At 31.1% G+C, this 22,018-nt stretch overlaps 2 protein-coding genes across 6 annotated transcripts; both read left to right on the top strand.

The window, feature by feature from the left end:
• Positions 1-69: 69 nt before the first annotated feature.
• Positions 70-3,486, top strand: LOC111308760 (thaumatin-like protein 1b). Of its 4 annotated transcripts, none has more exons than XR_016328742.1 (5): positions 70-333; positions 435-1,125; positions 1,877-2,223; positions 3,010-3,113; positions 3,225-3,486. XR_016328742.1 is itself a non-coding variant. In XM_089745470.1 (4 exons), exons 1-4 carry the CDS (start codon positions 270-272, stop codon positions 3,230-3,232), a joined length of 867 nt encoding a protein of 288 aa, XP_089601596.1. In that variant the 5' UTR covers positions 74-269; the 3' UTR covers positions 3,233-3,486. The 4 variants fall into 4 exon arrangements, 2 of the variants coding, with proteins under 2 accessions (XP_089601596.1, XP_022763071.2); XR_016328741.1 differs by having other exon boundaries at positions 74-333; positions 1,877-2,080; XM_089745470.1 differs by lacking the exon at positions 1,877-2,223 and having other exon boundaries at positions 74-333.
• Positions 3,487-17,160: 13,674 nt separating this feature from the next.
• Positions 17,161-19,819, top strand: LOC111308228 (Pathogenesis-related thaumatin superfamily protein). Of its 2 annotated transcripts, XR_016328738.1 has the most exons (4): positions 17,161-17,577; positions 17,701-18,370; positions 18,734-19,248; positions 19,362-19,819. XR_016328738.1 is itself a non-coding variant. In XM_022906541.2 (3 exons), the coding sequence occupies exons 1-3, from the start codon at positions 17,457-17,459 to the stop codon at positions 19,077-19,079; spliced, it is 1,137 nt and encodes a 378-aa protein (XP_022762276.2). In that variant the 5' UTR covers positions 17,161-17,456; the 3' UTR covers positions 19,080-19,321. The 2 variants fall into 2 exon arrangements, 1 of the variants encoding a protein (XP_022762276.2); XM_022906541.2 differs by lacking the exon at positions 19,362-19,819 and having other exon boundaries at positions 18,734-19,321.
• The last annotated feature ends 2,199 nt before the right edge of the window (positions 19,820-22,018 follow it).

Raw genomic sequence — 22,018 nt, 5'->3', positions numbered from 1 at the left:
GGTAACATTTAACCCTAGTTTTATTTGCATGGGAAAAAGAAATAAAAGAAAGAAAGAGACTTCATTGCTAAACAACACAAAATTAAGTAATTAACGACTAAAACCAAAATCAAAAGCCAAAAGGCCAAAAAAAAAAACCCACAAACGCACACTCTCGAAGTCTCTCAGCCACTACTCTCCTCGCAAGAAAAGTGAAGTTCTTTAGTTTTTTTTATTTTTGGCCTACTCTTTAAACTCAAACTCTATAATTCTCAATCTTTATTTCTTTAATGATGGATCGTCTTCATCTCTCTTCCACCATTGTTTCTCTCCTCTTCATCTCTCTCTTTTCAGGTAAGTAAACATTCAAAGACTCCATCTTTCCAATCCATGACCTTTTCTTTTCCCTTATTTGCGATATCTGCCACTGACCCTTTCCTTGTTTTCAATCGCAGAAGTGAACCCAGCTTCTTTCAAAATCGTCAACAAGTGCCGCCACACGATATGGCCCGGCTTTTTATCCGGCGCCAAGACAGCTCAGCTTCCCACGACGGGCTTCGTTCTTAACCCTGGCAAATCAAGAACCGTAACAATACCCACGTCTTGGTCCGGTCGACTCTGGGGTCGTACCCTTTGCGGCCAAGACTCCTCCGGTAAATTCGCTTGCCTAAGCGGGGACTGTGGCACCGGTCAAATTGAATGTTCCGGAAGTGGAGCCAAGCCGCCAGCCACTCTCGCGGAATTCACGTTAAACGGTGACCGAGGATTAGATTTTTACGACATCAGCTTAGTCGACGGCTTTAATTTGCCTATGTTGGTCGTGGCCAAGGGAGGCAAAGGCGGGAACTGTAGCGCCACGGGTTGCTTATTGGACCTCAACGGCGCTTGTCCTTCGCAGTTACGTGTGATGCGTCCGGGTGGTGCTGGCGTGGGGTGTAGGAGCGCGTGTGAAGCGTTCGGAGATCCCGAATACTGTTGCACCGGGGCGTTTGGAACGCCTGACGTGTGTCGACCATCGGCTTACTCGTTATTTTTCAAGCGTGCTTGCCCACGCGCGTATAGCTACGCGTATGATGATGTTACTAGTATTTACACGTGTGCGGGCGCTGATTACGTCATCATATTTTGCCCGCCTCCTTATAGCAGGTGAATTTTACTAACGAACTCTCATCCATTGTTGATGTTTCGGACACTTACGGCTTTGGTTAGTCACTTTATGTTGGTTTTTTTGGTCATTTCATCAGTTGCATGATTTGAGTAACCTGCCACGCTGGCATGTTCCTGAAAATTCGGCGTGTTTTGTGGATGAAGTGCAGGTGTAGATCAATTCTATAAATTGACATGTGATCAATCCCTAATGGTGCCGTAGGGTAATGGGTTGAAATGTATTTTTCTATCATTAATTTCAATGTCTTTATTCATCAAAGACACTTTCATGGGTGGAAAATCTACTCTAGTTTAGTCATTGTTTCGATGGATGCATTGAAAATTATTGAACAAAAATATAAAAAAAATTATCTGTAGTGTCTTAATAATACACATTGTGATTGAATTTAATTACATTTACATGATTAGTTTCAAAGTTTTGATTGAATCCTTCTAGTTAGGGTTTGCTCAGCTTTTGAGATGTAGATGACTTCAGGTATGACTTATTAGTAGGGAAAGCAGTTCAACCCTTATCCAGTGAGTTTCGATCCAACCTGATATTTTAGGGTCGATTTTTTTTTTAATTGGATATCGAGTCGGATCGTGTACTAGTAAAAAAAATCCGACTCGATAGGGTGTTAGGTAAACCTCACCCGATATATATTATTTTTAATTATTTATTTAATTTTATATTTATATTAAAAACAGTATTTTATATTTAAAAAATAATATTTTATTGATTTCAAATCAGGTCGAATCAAGTACAATTTTATACAATATTGGATCAGGTCAGTTCGAGGTGAGTAAAAACCCACTCTAACCTGACCCGTTGCCATCCCTACTTATTAGAGAGTATGAGGCTGCATATTTTGGGAGCTTTAGCAAACAATTTTGCTGCTAGACAAGTGGATTAACAGGCTCAAGCCAAATGGTGCTTTGGTTGATCCATTGAACTGTAAGTTATTGGAATGATTCTTTTGAGTGTTTTGAGATTATTAGATATTATTTAAACATGAAAACCAGCTTGCAGGTGTTGATTGGAAAAGGAATCTTGATCCAGCTGGATCTTGAAACCCTTCTACTTGTAGTTCATGTGCTGTAAGTCACCTTAGATGTTTTAGAACCATTGTGGTCAGCGTCTTTGTGTAGAATTGGCTTCTTGATGGCAAAATTAGAGCTTTAATAATTCATCCAAAACTGGAAAACCATAATGATGGTGCCTTAAAAATATGAGATAAGGACCACTATCTGTCCCTAAAGAGGAGGTTGATAGGTTATTAGTAGTTTAGCTAATTTCAATTCATGAGGTCTGAATTTCTGCCATTATTTATTTCGGTGGTCCTCATTGATCAAGTAATAGTGATCTGTTTTAATAGAGGTTAGTGCATACGTTGACCTTGACACTTTAGTCCTGACAATCTATATTGTGAGCTGATGTTTTTATCAATCTTTTTGAAAGACAATTGTAATGTGTTCCTAATCTTGTATAATGTTTTGCGAATATCAAATTACAACCCGCTTTGAGTTATGAAAATGGATGTTTTAGAAATGCTTAAATGGACATGAACTCCATGTCGAGAACAATTTTCATATGTCCTGTGGTAGCCTTTTTCTCTGTTTTATCTGCTCGATATGCATACCCTTCAGAACAACCATCTATCTGTTAACCTATAGGACTTCCTGGTCATGAAAACATTAAACTAGTCTCAGGCATGCAATTTCTAAAGAAGCATATGTGAATGTACCACGGTACGTAGCTGCTATACACAAAGGCCAATTATAATTATTGCATCCTTAGAGTAACAAGTCTCTAAATTTACATTATTTAGTAGAAATACCTCATGAAACACTACGTATTTATTTGTATTTTGTGACAATTTACAGTCAAAAAGTGTTTGGTGCACGGAAAGATGGAGCACTGCTGCCACTTGTGAGTAAGAGTATGATATACCTATCAAGCGTACATGCAAATGGAGCTTCATTATCAGGTCTGCTCCAAGTGCAATTTACCGCTCGTGCAGCCTCTTCTGCTATGGTTCTTTTCCTCTTTTGGCAACTTATTTTCCCATTGTGACTAACATTGGTCTGGACACTTCCAGGCAAGTAGTAGCAAGATCTAGCTGAAGATAATGCGTTTCTATCCTGCTCTTTGCTGTACCAGTTCTCTGCCAGCATCCGATGTTTATCGCTCGATAGAAAGAACTGCAACATAAAAATGAAGATTGCCTACAGCTATTGGGGTTTCCCGTTTGCCACAAGAAATGTTGTATATAGCTATCTCCCTATACTTGTTTTTTGATCTACTGGTACACGAATGTTTTAAATTTTTACTTTCAACGTAATACATGTAAGTTTTAGCAATGTGGAATTCTGAGCAACTGGAATCTGTTTTTTTTTTTTTTTTCTTTTCACTTTGATGAAAATTGTTTCTTAGAACAGGTACTTGTACATGAATTAAACATGATCTTCTGAAGTGTTTCTGGTCTCTGGGATCCTGCGATCCTGCACTACGTTGTTGGGAACTTTCCCCTCATTTTAAACTTGAATGGCGGACGCAATTCAATTCTTTTACGGAGAATGAAAGAAAAGATACAGGGGAGACTTCGTTGTGGGCTTCCTGACCACACGTTTTAAGACTTCGTTGCTCTAGTGGTGGCCCAACTGCTTTAGAAGTATGGCAGGACCAAGGAATGTAAAAGGGTGGGACCTGTGGGCTACCTGCTTCCCAGCCTAGACTAGAGGACCAGAATCCAGCAATGGAGATTTTTAAGAAATTGGATTTTATTTGTGCGCAGAAAGTATTCTTATACTGAGAATGATTGATAGTATATCCATGTATGTTGATCGGATAGGTAAAGAGGATGGTCGAGGGGAAAAAATGGGATGGGGTGTGGGAACCTGAGTTGCTGATCCTGAAACTGAAACTACGTATCTGACACTAAACAGGATTCGTATTTAATAATGGAGAGATAGCTCCAATTAAATCTTCAAAGTTTAAACTGATACATGTAAAAATGCCAAATCCCCATCAGTAAGTACTTTTTAGTGGTGCCCTCTGACTGTGAGGGGAAACCTGGCCTGACTCCACATGGAGTTGGCTGGCACCCCATGTAAATTGCTCACATGAGCTGTAGCAAGCAATGACAATGCTGGACTGGACCAGTCAAGTGTTGCATCCCTACAACTCTCATCTTCAAGATTGCGTCAAGCATTCCAATGGGTCCACGTTATCCGTGCCTTATTTAACACCATAGATGTGAGATGTCTAACATACTCTGAGAAATTGCTTGCCTGGCCCTTGTTTTCATGCGCACAGGAGTGGCAATGGAAAATTGAAGGCAGAGATGCCTCTACTCTAATATCAATTGGAGTCTACTTTCAACTTCAGAGAAGAATTAGGCCAGTTTAGTATAAATTGGAGTATAATTTTCCTTTTCTTTCTATAAAGTTCTATGCAACCGATTCCCCCGTTGTACCTACAATTTAACATAATCATGGTATAGATTATAGGGTAAGAGTATGTGCAATTAGTGCTTAATTTAACATTTCTCAAGCTAAAACAAACTCTTAGCCCCTAAAAAACAAAGTAGCTGGCTGTGGTCTCCAATCTATATATGCCATAAATGAGTGGATCCATCGGCATTTTGGAGCCATCAAACTTAATTGGGAACGCAATAATAAAAAAATAATGAAGGATAGGAAAACATAGGCGTCCACTTGGTTGGATTCATCCACAAAGTCTGCTATAAACATGGAATGGAAGGGAAGCAAAGAACTTGATAAACATAAACTATAAAAAGAAAATTAGTGCCGAAAATGTTTTTATTCTTTAAAACTATCAGCCGTTCGCTTTAAAGAAAGAAAGATATGGAGCAGACAAAAAGAAAGAGGATCAAAGAATGGCTTGTCTCCAAAGGCATAAAGTGGAATCATAGCCACACTTCACTTTTTGACATCAGAAAAAAAAGAGCACCAGCCGTTTTTGCCTTCAAACTTCTTATTATTCCAGATAAGAAGAACAAAGCAACCATTGGTTTCTCTCTTCTCTCAGCTAATGAAGTTTATGTTTAAAAATATAATAATATAAGCAAAACAAATGCCATATATATATATATATATATTTTAATGTAAAGTAAATTATAATAAGATAAAAAAATTACATTACAAGTACTGAGAATTTACTATCTTATGGAACATAAGAAAAGAGCAATCATAATTCTAATTAAGGATAGTTATAGTACTAATCATGGCGTCTTAATCTTGCAGAGCGCACGCAGTTAGGTCAAGCCCCACTGTACTTTTAACTTATATAAAAGAAATTTTGGTTGGCTGAGACAAATCTTTCTTATACATCGATGGCCATCAAGCATATCGCTCGATCTGGCACAATCTTACCAAAACCAAGAATAATTTGTCTCTGGAAAATAATAGTAATAGTACTGTTCAGTTAGAGAGGAAGCAGGAGAGTATCCTTGAAATATTTGGCATTGACTATCACCTACCTAAGTTGAGTTTTGGTTAGATCCCATATCATAAACCCTATCATTAAATGCAGCTCACTTCAATTTATATAGATTTTTCTTGAAGTTCAAATAAACTTATCATCAACTTATATTTATTCAGATTATGTTATCATCTCATGTTTATAAGGTAAAAAAAAAAATTAGGAATATTATTTTAAATCTTTTATCTTCAAGCTTTTTAAATAATTTTTGTAACTCATGGTTTTCCTCTTTAATTTTGACTTCATATATTTTTCTAACTTTAACATAGGATCACGCTCCAAAAATCAAACTTCAACATCTTTTTAACCTTAATTTTTCTTATTATAAATCCAAATCATTCTCAAATCACCTCCCAACTTATTCCTCATTTCACCTCTATCCAAAATAACCTCATCAGGTCTTCTTCGTAGTCATTCAATTGTGGCAGAGTTACAAAAGGCTTTGACAAACGCGAAGGTGCTTCAGTAACTGCATGGGTGATGGGTCCATAACACATTGCAGGCGCTCACAAGGAAAATAGAAGGCTAGGCATAGCTAGATGCCAAGAGATTGAAATTCTCCTTCTGTTTTTTTTTTTTTTTTTTCTTGACAATAATTGAATGCTTATTATTTATTCAGAGCAATGAACTCAAAACTTGAAAGGGAAGAACCAAACAATTGTGAAAAGAATCCATCTGAACAATGAAACCAATTGCTATTTCTCTTTAATATGATGAAGATTCAAATCTTCCCTTTTCTTGACATGCTTACATAAAAAAGAAGGTTAAAGTATTCAAGCTTTAGGTTCGAATAAATTTGCTTGTGAGACTGAGGAGTTGGATTATGTAGCACGATGATTGAGTTTCTTTATTTATAGTTAAAGAAGCTATACATATTAAATGAACGAAACATTTTTATGTAAACATAAAGACGAAAAATTATAGTTCTTCAAACTCTTGTTTCCACCATAAGTAGGAGAAGAAATTTGTGCTGGATTTCATGCACATCATGGAACACGACTTTTTGTTGCAATTGCTTGGCCACCAAATTCCATCCGATCAATTCAAGCATACGTTTTACACTGTATATTCACATGGGACTGGGACTAACCGACCCCATCTGTCCTGGTTCATGTTCTCTGAAAAGTTCACTTTATGAAAAGTAACTTGATGGCCCATTGACCTTTTGCAAGTAGATGAAAACAAACAGAAAGGAAAGAAACACTATTTGTTTTTCGTTTGGGGTTTTGGCCAATGTTTCTAAATCCAATTAATTTTAGGGATGAATAACTTGGCTGGCTTTAATCGCCTATGTAATCCAATGTCAAGTGGATGGCTTCCTCAATGATGTCGATAGTTAAAAAAAATAGCAATATCTAATTATTATGTACTACAGTAAAAGAGAACGCATATCTCTTGGCTCAATATTTTTGAAACCGGACATCCAGAAGACAAAGTTCCTTGTTTCCATATCAGTTCCAATAATTATAAATAAAAAGAAGTTTCCCCAAAGTAGTTTTCATCGGAAAGTATTTTTTTCATTTTCTTTTTAAATCTTCTAAATTGTAGTAGTAATATATAGCCTTCTTCTTCGAAAGCGAAGGGAATCAAGTTTAAGTGTGTTCAGGATTGTTTTGAAGCTGGTAATAGATGTTTGGTCCATAAAGTCTCTCGAAAGACAGAGGAAAGTTTTGCCATTAATGTATTTCCCTCCAATATATACGTAGAAGCTTGAAAAACAAAAATGGTTAGTTGTTAAGCATCTTTTAACTGAAGTCCACAGCAACAGGTTGGAACTGGCCTTGGTCCCGTTTCCAGCAAAATATTTTCTTGTTCCTGTTCCGACTACATAGATTGATGAAACTTAGAGCTGGATGGCTGATACAAATTTTCTTAAATTATAGATAGGATTATGATAATCTTTTTTTTTTCGTACTCTGTAAAGAATTTGGATGAAAAATTACTTATCATTCTTCTACATTTTTAAACCGAGTAATTATGGTTAGGGAAAATAACTTTTACACTTTACCACTATATTGTGCTAATGCATTTGTCGGTGGGTGAGATGATAATGGATTTGCCCGAAATATTCATCTTCCTTGTGTTTATTTTTGGGAGGCTAAGGACAGTTTCTTTTGTAAAATTTTTTATTAAAATTGATTAAAAAATAAAAAGTTAATCTATGGATTGAAAACTTATTTTAGTATGGATAGATCAATGATTTTTTTAATTCAATTTTGTCGATTTATAGAGATTTTAAATTAAATTTTTTAATTAAAATATTCATTTAAATCTTGCACGTGTCGTCGGTAAATTAATTAGTAGGAGTCGCTTAATTTTTGGGTTCGAATTTCCTACTTTTAATTTTCTGACCTTATAATTACCATTTTCAAAATATAAGTCAAAAAATTATGCTTTTTATTGAATCTGCAATAGCAATACATAAAAAGACGAGAGCATCGAATCCGATGCGTTTCTCATAATTGCACTTCCGTCTCCAGCATGGCAACCAATTCAACGGTCAGCTAAACATGACCCGGCGTATAACAGCCAATAACAAGTTGCCACGTATCATAATTCTACCATCTCTGATCGCTCTTTTTTGTAATAATTGCGTGATGACAGGACAAGTGAAGTTACAGGTGTCACATCAAAGGAAAAGGATATGGGTGGGTGGGACCTCCTGTTTGGCAAAGCTTCATCTCTTTTTTTGACTTTCTCGTTTGGAAGAGGAAATCACGCTGTGTCGTACAGGTTCGTTGTGTGGATGATCGCATAGGAACACACAATTTATTGAAGTATAAATAAATAATTATTTTTAGTTTAGATTTTACTATCACTAGTAATTAATTTTAAATATTAGTTTTAATAAAAAAATTTTAATAAAATTTTTTTATTTATAATTATGATAATTTTTTTCTTAATTATAATAATTTTTATTATAATTTTTAATTTTATTAAAATTAATTTTATTATTCTTTCAAATAAAATTTTATCGATTTTTATAGATAGCATGTGACCTTTTATATATATATATATATATATATATATATATATCTATGATCTTATTGGTTAGTAAATTATTAACTGTGACATTAAAACTCTAGCATCTCAAGGGTGACATAATTTAGTATGTTGGGAGGATGGACTCTTGCCTTAAATTCCATCCTAATAAAATTAGTTATGGGTAGATTAAAAATAATAATAAAATTATTATAATTATAATTAAAATTTTTTAATAAATATTTTATATTAAATAAATTTTATTAAAATTAATATTTAAATTTAATTAATTATATAATAAATTTAATCGTATCACAGAAAAATATAATTAAATCCGAATCGATACTTGATTAACAAAAATTACCTTATTGTATTTCACTGGTATCATTATTTTTGAGAAAGTATGAAGTCCCTCGAACTTATAATAGGCTGGACTGAAATACGTGTTAGAGGTTTGATTGAATCACATCTTATTTTAACACAAAAAATTAAATAATTTATTTATATTAAATTAAAAAAAAATAGTGAATGAACTTTAAGTTTAAGAGTGTAAATGATACATTAAAATTTATAAATTATTCGGATTCGATTCGAAAAAAATTTAAATTCGATGCGATTATTATCGAGTCGAGCTCGATCGAATCAAATTTAAAAATTTTTATATTCGACTCGAGTAGTTCGTGAACTTAATCGAATTTTTATATTTAAATATATTTTTATTATTTTAATTAATAAAATATTTCGAGTTCGAGTTTAAATTTGAACATAAATAATTAAATTTTTATTGAATATATAAATCAAATTTATTTTTACATATTAATTTAATTTAATAGAGTAAACTCAAATAATTTAAATTCAATCATAAATTTAATTCAAACTTAAAAAAAAAAATTCGAACGAATTCGAAATAAATATCAATTTTAAAATTATGAGTCGAACTCAGATTTTTTACTCTATCGACTCTATTACATTCGTACTTAGGTTACCGATACTCCCCGTAACAATTGTTTTCCCATAAAACCTCGACTCTAGCTAGTCCACAGCTAAAGCCATAATCACCCTGACAAAACTGTAGACAAAATTATACGTGTTGCGGTCTAAACAGAGCCACTACAGAACTTTTCCAAACCTTTCTTCAATCGAATTCATGTTACCAAGTATTGATTACGAATTTATAACTAAAAAATTTTCAGTATTTATGAAAGGTTTGGAATTTACGAATTTACCAAGTATTAATTTTTTTTTTATGCATGATAGAGTGGTAAAATTCCTGTAAGCCAAATGCGAGTTCTCTCCAAGAAATATCTTTTTTTCAAGTATTAAAATTATTTTTAAAAAATAAATATTAACAATTTTATATTATTATAAGTATAAAGTATTTTTTAGGATCGAATGTGATAAATAAATTTCTTTTATCAATCAAAATTCATTTTTGAAAGAACTATTAAAGGAATAAAATTGATGTACGAAACAAGAAGAATATGCTCTTAACATTAAAAGGATAGCAACAGATCAAATTGAGTCGAGACTCGCTTTTACTTTACTCAAATTCATTTTAATTTTATATCCATAATATTAAAATATGATATAACATTATATAAATTTGTATCTAATTTTACTTGACTTAAAATTAATAAATATTTTTAATATAAAATATTATTTTAAAATATAAATATAAAATTAAATATAATATAATATATATAATTAAAAAATAATTTTTATATATATCATATCAAGTTGAGGTGAGATGAATTTATCTAAAATCTAACTTGATTGAAAATCTTATTTTAAAAAAAAAAAATTATAAATTTGCATCGTAGTCGAAATTTAATGACAGGTTGAATTGTCATTCTTAGTTAAGATTTTTGATGAGAAAATTAAATAAAAAAAACTTTTGAAAATATATATTATTAAAAAATCCCGTAGACTTGGTAATGAATGAGTTTGGACTAGGTTTACACGCCATATTCTTATAAAAAAGTTTTTCTATTTTTTAATCCAAACTCAACTCCTTATGTCAACTCATCATATTATGTTGAAATTGAACTTATAATTTCAAATTTAGATTTAGTGATTTATATATTTATATAGTATAAAATATAAAATTCGTATATTTATATTATATTTTATATTAAAATTATATGAATATAAAAATATACAATATATATTTATTTTATTAAATTAATATATAATAATTATTAATATTATAAATTTTTTTATCTTTGTATCATTTAATATATCATATTTATATCATATTATCATATCGTATTTTAACATATTATTGTAAACAATATTTTAATAACTTGATCAGTTATTGAACCGGTTAGAGTTTCAATTTTTTATTCAATCAGGGCGATTGGTTCAATAACCGGTTCAATGTTGTGGCACATTTTTGTTGGACTTTATATTTGGTATTAATTACATATTAAATATGGTGAATATATAACAAAAAGACGATGTTTTAATGTTTGACAAAGTGGTTAAAACGTTAATCCAGAGACTAAGTAGGTTAAAGGTTCAAATTTTATTAGATAAAACAAGAATGTAAAATAATCGAATCATCTTATTGAGGTAAATTAGGTTCCAATTTAATGCAATCCAACCGGTTCTTGATCGGCTCAACTATCAAACGATTTTCACAGTTTTTTCTAGATCAAATGGGTCATTGCTTTCGATTCAACCAATCCGATTTAATCTTGACAAAATTGCTTATAAAAACAAAGAATATTTATGTCTTTACCAAACAAGAAAGGAGTATTTATTTGGCCTTTTCTTTTCTACAACAAAAATTGTTTTCAAGTCAAACAAACTAGCCAGGATAGAGAAATTTATCTACCTTGTTAAAGGGTATTAAAATTTACGAAAGAAAATGCTTATTTTGACAAATATCAACACAACAGGGATGTAAATAGGAGGGATGTAGGAAGTAGGAAGTGGTATTATTATCGTTGGTAGTTTAGAATATGATGTATTTTATATTTAGTAAAAAAATAATTTATATATAATTTAAAAGAGATTACTTATGTTATTTAAGTAATTGAATTAAGTATTAGAGTAAGTCAAGTCATTGAAGTTTGCTAGAAGTTTTCTTAGTAGGTCAAACAATTTTAAAAGTCAAAGATAGGGACTTGAGCACTTAGGATATTTGTGCTTGTTTAGTAAATAGATTTAATTTTTAAATCTTTTATTTTTTATTTCAAAATATTACTAAAATTTATTTTTATTCTAAATAAACATGTTTGAATAGAGAAGAAACAACATGATGATCTGAACAAATATATATGAACAGAAAAATATAATTGTATAAATAAAGTTTCTTTAAACATAAAAATATAACTATATAGAAAGTCATGACTTTTTTACTTAGCTTGATTGATAACTGTTTATTTATTATAAACAGATCTTTTTGCCTAACTAATTTTATTACTTCTGATTTGAAGAGTTTTTTAATGTTTTGTAGTATCATATAGACATAATTGCCTTTAAGATAGTATCTTTTACGTTTTAAAGTCATATTTTTTTTATTATTATTTCTGTTTTTTTTAATTTTTTAATAATTTAAAGGTAATTATGGATACTACATCTATTATTGTCCTTACTGCTATTGTGAATTTGGAATCAAACATGAAGGTTCATTTTCAAAATCAAGATGTAATCAAACTTGATTGTTTCAATGGATCAAACTACACAGGTGGAAAGACAAAATGGTTTTTTTTATTGCATTAAATATGCTTTATGTACTTTGTACAAATTTGAAACCAATAGCAAAACCAATTCTAGAAGATTCTAATGCTATTAAGGCAATAAGAAGCAAACGTGAAAAATATAAACTAGTCTATTGAGGTTATATTTTAAATTCAATATTTGATCATCTATATGACCTATGCAGAAATATAAAAATAGTAAATGAGATATAGATTGCTCTTAAACATAAATACATGAACGAAAAGAAATGTACTGATAAGTTTTTAAACTTGAAATACTTTGAATTTTCAATAACTGATGACAAACTAATTATGGACCAAGTGCATGATTTACAAATTCTAGTTTCTAAGTTAAGTGAGTTAGAAATTAAAGTTCTTGATTCACTTCAAGTTAGAGCTATTTTGTCAAATTTTTCTCATTCTTGGAATGGATATAGGAAAAAAAGTTTTACATTCAATAGATATTTTCATTATTAAAGAATTTCATATTTACGTACCGATTGAAGCAAAAAAAATCGTGCAAGAGATGCACTCTTTCTTGGGGGTTCCAATGTGAATTATGTGAGTGAACAAAATTCTAAAAAAACTTACAAGTCTTCTAGAAAATTTTAAAACAATTTTAAAGTCAAGAATAATGTATTTAAGAAATCCAAATTTAATAAGAATAAAATGTGTTTTCATTATGGAAAGAAATGACATTTGATTAAGGATTGTATATTTAAAAATGCTAGAATTAAGATTGGTTCTAGTTCTGAAAACAAGACAAGTTTGGTTGAGTAAAAAATAATGAACTTGTTACAATTGTGACCGAAATGCAAATTAGCATGATCATTGAAGTTCATATGACTACTACAATTAAGTCAACTGATTGGTGGCTAGATTCTGGTGCAACAATTCTTGTTGCAATAACAAAGAGCAGTTGAAGACTTATGATGAATGCAAAAGACCAAAAAATATCCTTATGAGAAATCATGTTCCTGCCAAAGTGATTGAAAAATAAACAATTGAATTAAAATTCACCTTAGAGTAAAAACTAACTTTACTTAATGTTTTTCATGTTCCTAAGATTAGAAAGAATATTGTATTTGCAAATCTATTAGGTAAGAATGGCTTTAAAATTGTACTATAATATGGTAAAGTTATACGTATAAAAATGGTGTATTCATTGAAAAAAGATATTCAAATGATGGTATGTTTAAACTAAGTATTAATGAAATAAATAATGTTTTTTCTTACATTGTTGAGCATTCTTATTTTTTATGGCATGCTAGATTAGGATATCTAAATTATCAATATATGAATCATATGACTAAGCATAGTTATATAACATACTAGGAAATCATGATATTAAATGTGAAATCTATGTCAAAGCAAAAATAACTAAAAAACATTATTCTAAAATTGAAAAGAAATACAGAATTGCTAGAAATCATACATTATGATAGTTGTGAGTTAAATGGTTTATTAACAAAGGGGAGAAAAAATGTATTTTATATCATTTATAGATGATAGATCTCGTTATACTTTTATGTATCTAATGAGAATAAAAGATAAAGCTTTTCATAAATTTAAAGAATATAAATCAATTGTTGAAAATCAAAATTCATCGAACTGATAGGGGTGAGGAATATTTTTTAGATTTATTTTCTCTTTTTTGTGAAGATAGTGAAATTATTCATCAAAAGACAACCCCTTATGCACCTTAACAAAATGGTTTAGCCGAAAGAAAAAATAAAACCTTAATTGATATGGTAAATAATATGTTGTTAAATGTTAAATTACCTCTAAATCTTTGAGAAAAAAAACACTTTTAATAGCATGCTATATACATAACAAAATTATTTCAAAGAAATTCTTGAATATATCATATGAACTTTGGAATCATGGTAGCAAAATCAAATTTGGATTATTTTAAAGTGTGGGGGTGCATTGCTTTTTATAAAATACTTAATTCTCATAAATCAAAATTAGGACCTAGAGGTATTAAAAGTATTTTTGTTGGTTATGCACATAATTTAAAAGCATATAGACTTCTTGATTTGAATACTAATATTATTGTTGAATCTATTCATGTATAATTTTTTGAAAATAAGTTTATATGTGATACTAAAATTGATATGAAGAAACAAATTGAAATGATTCTTACAATTGGACATAAAAGAAAAGAAAGTAATGATTCTGTTAAACTTAAAAAGAACCAAAAAACTAGAAAAGAGAATCATTTGCATTCTGATTTTGTTTCTCTAAGTTTTATTGTCTTCCTAATAAAAGGAAATAGAACCAAAGTGCTTAATAAAACACCAATTCTACTAAATGTAGATAAAGATCTTAAAATATTTAATGAAACTATGACTTCAAGAGATGATACTTTTTTGAAAGAGGCTATTAATAATGAAATGGACTTAATCATATCTAATAATATATGGTCTTGGTAGATTTACCTTTAGGTTCTAACTTATAAGATATAAACGGGTGTTTAGAAAAAATATAATACAAATTGTTCTATACAAACCTTTAAAGCAAGATTAATTACAAAAGGTTTTAAACAAAATAAAAGGCATGGATTATTTTGATACATGTGCTCTAGTAGAAAAAATAACATCCATTAGAGTTTTTATAGCTTTGGCTTCCATTTATAAATTATATGTACATCAAATGGATGTTAAGATGACCTTTTTAAATTGTGACTTAAAGGAATAAGTATATATGAAACAACCAAAAAGTTTTATTCTTTTAGGTAATGAAAATAAAGTTTGTAAATTAATTATATCACTTTATGGGCTAAAGTAAGCTCCTAAACAATGGCATGAAAAAGTTTAATTTAACCATAATAGCCAATAGTTTTAAACATAATGGAGTGGATAAATGCATTTACTTAAAATTTACTAAAGAATATGGAGTTATAATATGTCTCTATGTGGATAGTATGCTAATTTTTAGTAGTAATATGATTGAAATAAATGAAACCAAAAGGTATATAATTTATGATTTCAAAGTAAAAAATTTAAATGAAGTTAATACCATTTTGAGAATTAAACTTAAGAGATGTAACAAGAGTTTCGTACTTAATCAAAATCATTATATTGAGAAACTACTTAATAAGTTTAAGTATCTTAATATAAAAGAAACAAAACTCCATATGATACAAGTATAAAATTAACAAAAAATCAAGGTTATGTAATTGCACAACTTTAATATGCTAGTGATATTGGAAGTATTATGTATGCTATGCATTATACTAAGCCAAATATAGTTTTTGCTGTTTGCAAGTTATCAAAATGTACAAGTAAGCCTAGTATAAGTCATTGGAAAAAAATAGAAAGAGTTCTAGGTTATCTCAAAAGAACTAAAGGTTTTGGTTTATTTTATTTTGAATATCCAGCTGTTTTAGAAAGATATTTAGATACAAGTTAGATCACTAGTATAAGTGACAATAAATCTACTTTAGGATGAATGTTTACTTTTGAAGGTGGTACAATTAATTAGGCATAAAAAAAAAACTAGTATTTCACATTTAACTATGGAATCTTAATTTATAGCTTTAGTTGCAGTAGGGAAGGAAATTGAATGGCTAAAAAATTTATTAATAGATATAGAGTTACGGTCACAACCAATAACAATTATTTTCTTGTACTGTGATAATGAAGTTACTATGTCTGGAGCTTATAGTAAAATTTATAATGAAAAATCTAAACATATTAGTCTAAGATGTAATTATATTGGATAATTAAAAAAATGAGGTAATTACAATAATATATGTTAAATCTGCTAACAACTTAATAGTTTTCCTCTTACCAAGGTGCTACCTAAAAATTTGGTAGGAAGCACCACAAGTGGAATGAGTTTAATATTCTTTTTAGACACTAATAATGAGAATTTAACTTTGAATTAGTAATCTCTAATTGCAAAGTTTAATATCTAACAATAAGTTATTGTTATATATCTGTAAGCACTAGTCAACCCATTATAAATATTTAAAATACTAATGTAAGCCACTGTATAAATGAAAGATAAAATTGAACTCTTAATAGAGTCTATGATTAAATGTCTATAGCAATTAAGATATAAATAAAAAATTTCACCTATATAAACATAGAAGTAGTGCCACTTCAATAAGAAAATTAAAAACTTTATTGTAAATGTTTACAAATAAAGATAAGCATATATCCGTAATTGTGTTAAAACGGTTATAAATTTCTGACAGAATATTAAATAATTATTATGTGTGTTATATTTTTAATTTTAATTATAAGAGTTGATGTTTAATCTGCAAACACCATCAAATTCGTTAGAATTCTAAAGTCTATACGCTAATTAAATGTTTAAATCAAAACATACATTCTTGTATTCATAATTTTTTTTATGTGAAATGTTAAAGATTAAGCACAGATATTTCAAACTAGTGAAAAATTATTGATAGTTTAGAATGTGATGTATGTCACTTTGAGTAAAAAAATTATTTATATATAATTAAAAAGAGATTACTTATGTTTTTTAAATAATTGAACTAAATATTAGAGTGAATCAAATCATTTGAGTTTATTAAGAGTTTTTTTAATGAATTAGATAATTTTAAAAGTCAAAGATAAATATTTGATTAAATCTTTTATTTTTTATTTCATAATATTACTAAAATTTATTTTTATTCTAAATAAATATATTTAAACAAAAAAATATATATAATGATTCAAATAAATATATCTAAAAAAAAATGACTGTTTAAAATTTTATTATATATTATAAACATAATTACTTTTAAGGTAATATTTTTGCACCTCAAAGTAATTTTTTTTATTTTATTATTTCTGTTGTCTTAAATTTTCTAACAATTATATTACAGTAGCTAGCAGCGGATACTGGTCAGTGTCCTGCTCAATGACCTCTCTCTGTCTCTTCTGTCATTCCCATTAACACTTTTGTCGGTTTTTCGATAATTCAATCCCTTCACTCTCTTCACCAATACCCTTCTTCATTTCTTATCACTCCCCCTTCACTCAGGGGCATAGTAATTAGTAAGGCCTCTCCTGCATTGTCCTCTGTTCCTCCATTATTGTACCATTTGCTCATTTTCTGAAACCATAAACCCAAAACTTTCTTTTCACACTCCATTCTGAATTAGCTAACTAAGCAAGTTGAAGGAAATGAAAGACATTAGAAACAGAAAAAGAAGAAGCAGCAGCAGCAAAATCCTGATGGATTTTCACTCCATTAGCTCCTCACCTTTAATTCTCAGCCTCATTGTATTAGTTGTGACCTCAAAAGGTTAAACCAAGCTCCCTCTTTTTTCGGTTTCTTTCACATTTACAGTTTTAGGAAGGGATTTATATTTTCTAACATGTCAAAGTTTTAATTTTACATTAAAAAACCCGTCATTTTTTTTATCAGGTGTTTCGGGTGCTTCTTTCACATTTGTGAACAGATGCGGCTACACTGTCTGGCCTGGGATATTAGCAAATGCAGGCAGCCCCAGACTCGACAGCACCGGATTCGAGCTGCCTAAAGACTCGTCTCGTTCGTTTCAAGCCCCAACTGGCTGGTCGGGTCGCTTCTGGGGCCGAACGGGCTGCACATTCGACGGATCCGGTTCTGGAACCTGCGTAACAGGCGACTGTGGGTCGGGTCAGGTGGAATGCAACGGACTTGGAGCTGCTCCACCAGTAACTCTGGCTGAGTTCACTCTTGGAACTGGAGGGCAAGATTTTTATGACGTCAGCCTTGTTGATGGCTACAATGTTCCCGTGATCGTTGAAGGTAGTGGCGGGTCGGGTCTTTGTGCTTCCACCGGATGTACAAGTGACTTGAACCAGCAATGCCCGTCGGAGCTACGGGTTGGGAAAGGTGATGCTTGCAAAAGCGCGTGTGAGGCATTTGGGAGTCCCGAATATTGTTGTAGTGGCGCGTATAGCACACCCACCACGTGTAAACCATCGGTTTATTCTAAGATGTTCAAGGCCGCGTGTCCGAGATCCTACAGCTATGCATACGATGATGCTACAAGCACATTCACGTGTACTGGAGCAGATTATACGGTGACGTTTTGTCCCTCTTCTCCCAGGTAATGTTTCACTAGTATTTTTGTCGTCTAAAATCTTAATCTGAAATGAAAATTTTGATATGGTTAATGATTGTTTTTATCAGTAAGATTCTTCTCCCAGGTATACATGGCTCATTTTGGTAGTTTGTAGGATTATTCCTTTTTTTTTTTTGTTTCTTTCTGTCTCTATCGCTTAGGAAATTGGTGGGGCTTAAGGGGGAAAAAGATTAAAGTGAATTATTGGTGAAATGAAGTTGTATTTTTTTGATGAGGTATAGGCTGCTTTTAAATGTTAATTGATTTGTTTGTCGAGGATGAATCTGACAAAAATTGTATATTTACTGCACGAGTAATTTATGGATTATTCCTGATATCTTGTTGTAGTCAAAAATCTTCGAGAGATACTACACCAGTTACGGAATCAACCCCAATGACAGGCTCAACATCACAAGGATCAGGGTCAGAATCTGGGTTAACTTATTCGGGTAATGGTTATGGGTATTCTGGTTCAGGGTATTCAAGTTATGGTTATGGATTCTCTGGAACTGGGTACTCTGGTTCAGGTTCAAGCTCTGAATCAGGATCTGGACAAACCATGTTGACAGATGGGTCATGGTTAGCTGGTTTAGCCATGGGAGATTCACCAAGAACAGTTTCTCCGTCTATTCTACAATCTGTACTCATGGCATCAACCGCTTTCTCTCTCTTGTTTTCATTTCTTTACTTGTAGCTTTTCTCCATCATTTTATCATGGCTTTTGTTATTTTTGTTAGTGTGAATTCTTTACAGATTCGCAGCTTTGATGGGCAAATGGGGTTTGGCTTTTGTTTGAAAAGCTGACAGATTCTTGGGCCAGTTTGTAAACCACCAGCTTCAAGATTCCCCCTTAGAATTTCAATGTAATATACATTAAAAGGTGTTGTTTCTCTAAAATTTTAGGATTTAGTAGATGAATTGCTTGATTTCGGTCTACCAATTTTGGTTTTGTCTTCTGTTTTCTTTGGCTTTTCAGTTTTGGTTCTTTGCTTCTCTTGGCTAATTGAATTGCAAAGAATAGGAGAGATCTTCATTAAAAGCATGTTTGTAACAAGAATATGGAGGATTTTGGCTGTCTTGTGTGAAGCATGCCGAACTCACAAGTTTTCAGCTCAGCTTTTGCCTTTGTCTGCCATGGATTAGGAGCCTATTACGTCATGTTATCACTTTGTTCGGTGGAAGTGGAATCAATTTAGTAAATCATATTGAAACGTGGGTTGGGTACCCAAAGCGAAAATAATCAAATGGGGCCTTAATAAAGTGTGAATAAAGTCAAGTAGTGGGACTATTTGCCCTTGAAAATTTTGCCAAATTAAGTACCTTTTGTTGAATTGGGTTGAGCTAACTTCTAAAAGGTTGTTGCAAAAATTGATCCACATCAGGTCACTTTTTGACCATCTGAGCTCCTATAATGTTATCTGATGCGACCCTTACAATAGATAAACGACTAAAATTCGGTGGTTAACTTCGCTTATTGGGATTAACGACTGAACAGTTGGCTTGCATCCATAATGGAGATGGCCTGTTACCATAGGCTCAAAGAACGAGATGGCTTGTTAAAAGAGCAGATTCCACGAGATTGAAAATATTGCTCTGAGGGTACTTTTCGATTTAAAAGATAAAATAGTTTTTATTTTATTAAAAGTTATTAATAGATAATTAGAGATGTTTTTAAATTTTAAATTTATTATTTATGTCGTGTCAATATGATATATATAATATTATATTAATTTCATTATATCATCAATTTATTTCGTAAATTTCTCAAATTTTATGTATAAATAAAATTAAGTATTATTTAATCATTTTATTTTTTTTACTTTATTTTTTTTTATCATTTATAACCAATTTGTGCTTTAAAATATTAATAAAAAAAAACTCTTTGATTTTGCCTTTAATTATTCTCTTATAATGTCAGGTTTTATTTGAAACTTGGCACAAATAATTACCTTAATAATTTCTTAATAATAGAGATGCCAAATCAATTATAATAAAGATTTTGTTGCACTGTTTCAATCAGAGAGGAAACTTGGAGGCATTATCATCAGGAACAAGCATAAAATAATGCTGTCAGAATCCAGCATAAATTAAGGAAATCGGTAATAAACAATGGACTTGAATTGATAGCTGAAACAATAAAAATTGTCTTAACAAAATGTTTCAAAGCACTGTTTTTTAAGAATAATTCTCAAGCTAAAGAAAAAACATGTCACAGGAAAACTAAATTATTTATATCGCGGGTCCTACCCACTAGCGTTCTCATCGTGACCCATAATTGAACTGACCATGTTAGCCTGTCAAGAATTCCTTTTTTTTTTTTTTTTTTTTCTGTTGATGTTATGAATTTATTATACTGTTGTTGTAGCGGCCATTAGTGATAGCAGAAGATGGACATATCCTAGAGAATCTTATCTATTGATAAAAGTAGTTGATTGAAGAAGTATAACAGATAAGGGTAAGTGGGGTTTAGAACTTTAGATCATATAAACCAGTTGAAGGTTCCTTAAATGGCATCGGATGAATCTGCTTTTAAGGTAAGCTGTAACAGGTGAGTAGGATGATTTATAAGAGGAAGCAACGTATGATACAAGCTGCCTGCTGAAGGCTTGTTTTGGAGAACATATTCTATCGTAGTGGTTTGCTGATTCAACTCATTGAAGGGACATAACCCAGCCATTTATTTGTCAGATCAGAAAACAAAGAAAGAAGGCAAAGTGGGAGAGAAAATCCTGACCCGTACTACAAGATTAGAATTCATCTGTAAGCCATTTCAGATTTATGTTCAGCTTATTAGCTTTATCATAGAGGAAACTTAAAACCCTTTACCTGATTTTGAAAGTGCTAGGTTGGAGAAAATTTTGGATACTTAATAAAATATCATGGCTTCCTTTGATTAGGAAATCGCAGATCAACCACTTTTTCGTTAAATCACAGTAATTTTCCTTCAAAAAGAATACGGATGGCATGAGAAACAGAGAAACAAGCTTTTTAAACTAAACTGCATCAGAAGGCTAAAGGTGTAAAATGATCCCAAACCCAAAAACCCGTTTAAAAAAAAAAAAAAACGATTCAGAAATCCAATTTATTAGTAAAATCAATACATGAATCTCAAAAAATTTTAACTTGGAAATGATCTAATTAAAAAAAAAAAAAAAACACTCGAAAACACGTTACATCTTTCATAAAATCTAAAAAATTATTTGATTAGTGTAAATCCTATCTTGACCCAAACTCCAAAATGCTTGAACGAAGACATTATCCAAATCTTACATGATCCCAAACCTAAACCCATCCGCTTGGCACCTCATTTATACGTCTAATATTGCACTTCAATCTTGGCGAACAAGGGTTAATGGAAACTATGGAACGAAGTTGCTCTATTTAGATTTCAATACTAAGGGCCATTGTTGAACATCAAAACTCATAGTAGCCCAATATGTATGGATAACATAGCATTTTGATAGAAACATTGTTGCCTGCTGGGTCCTCGAGCTCAATATCCATGGGATGGGAGTATCAGAATCCCCTCTTCTAACGGGTGATAGGACACTGGGCCAGAGCCCGAGGTAACCTTGATAGGCTAGTTTACACTTGCAAAAAGTATACTCCCAATTCTCCCAAATAATCTCCTTT

The sequence above is a fragment of the Durio zibethinus genome, chromosome 2 (assembly GCF_047325235.1).
Source record: "Durio zibethinus cultivar Kanyao isolate XHJ-2024 chromosome 2, ASM4732523v1, whole genome shotgun sequence".
In the NCBI taxonomy this organism is placed as follows: Eukaryota; Viridiplantae; Streptophyta; class Magnoliopsida; order Malvales; family Malvaceae; genus Durio; species Durio zibethinus.
The sequence above is the reverse complement of the archived record's forward strand: the minus strand, read 5'-3'. Positions and strand labels throughout refer to the sequence as shown.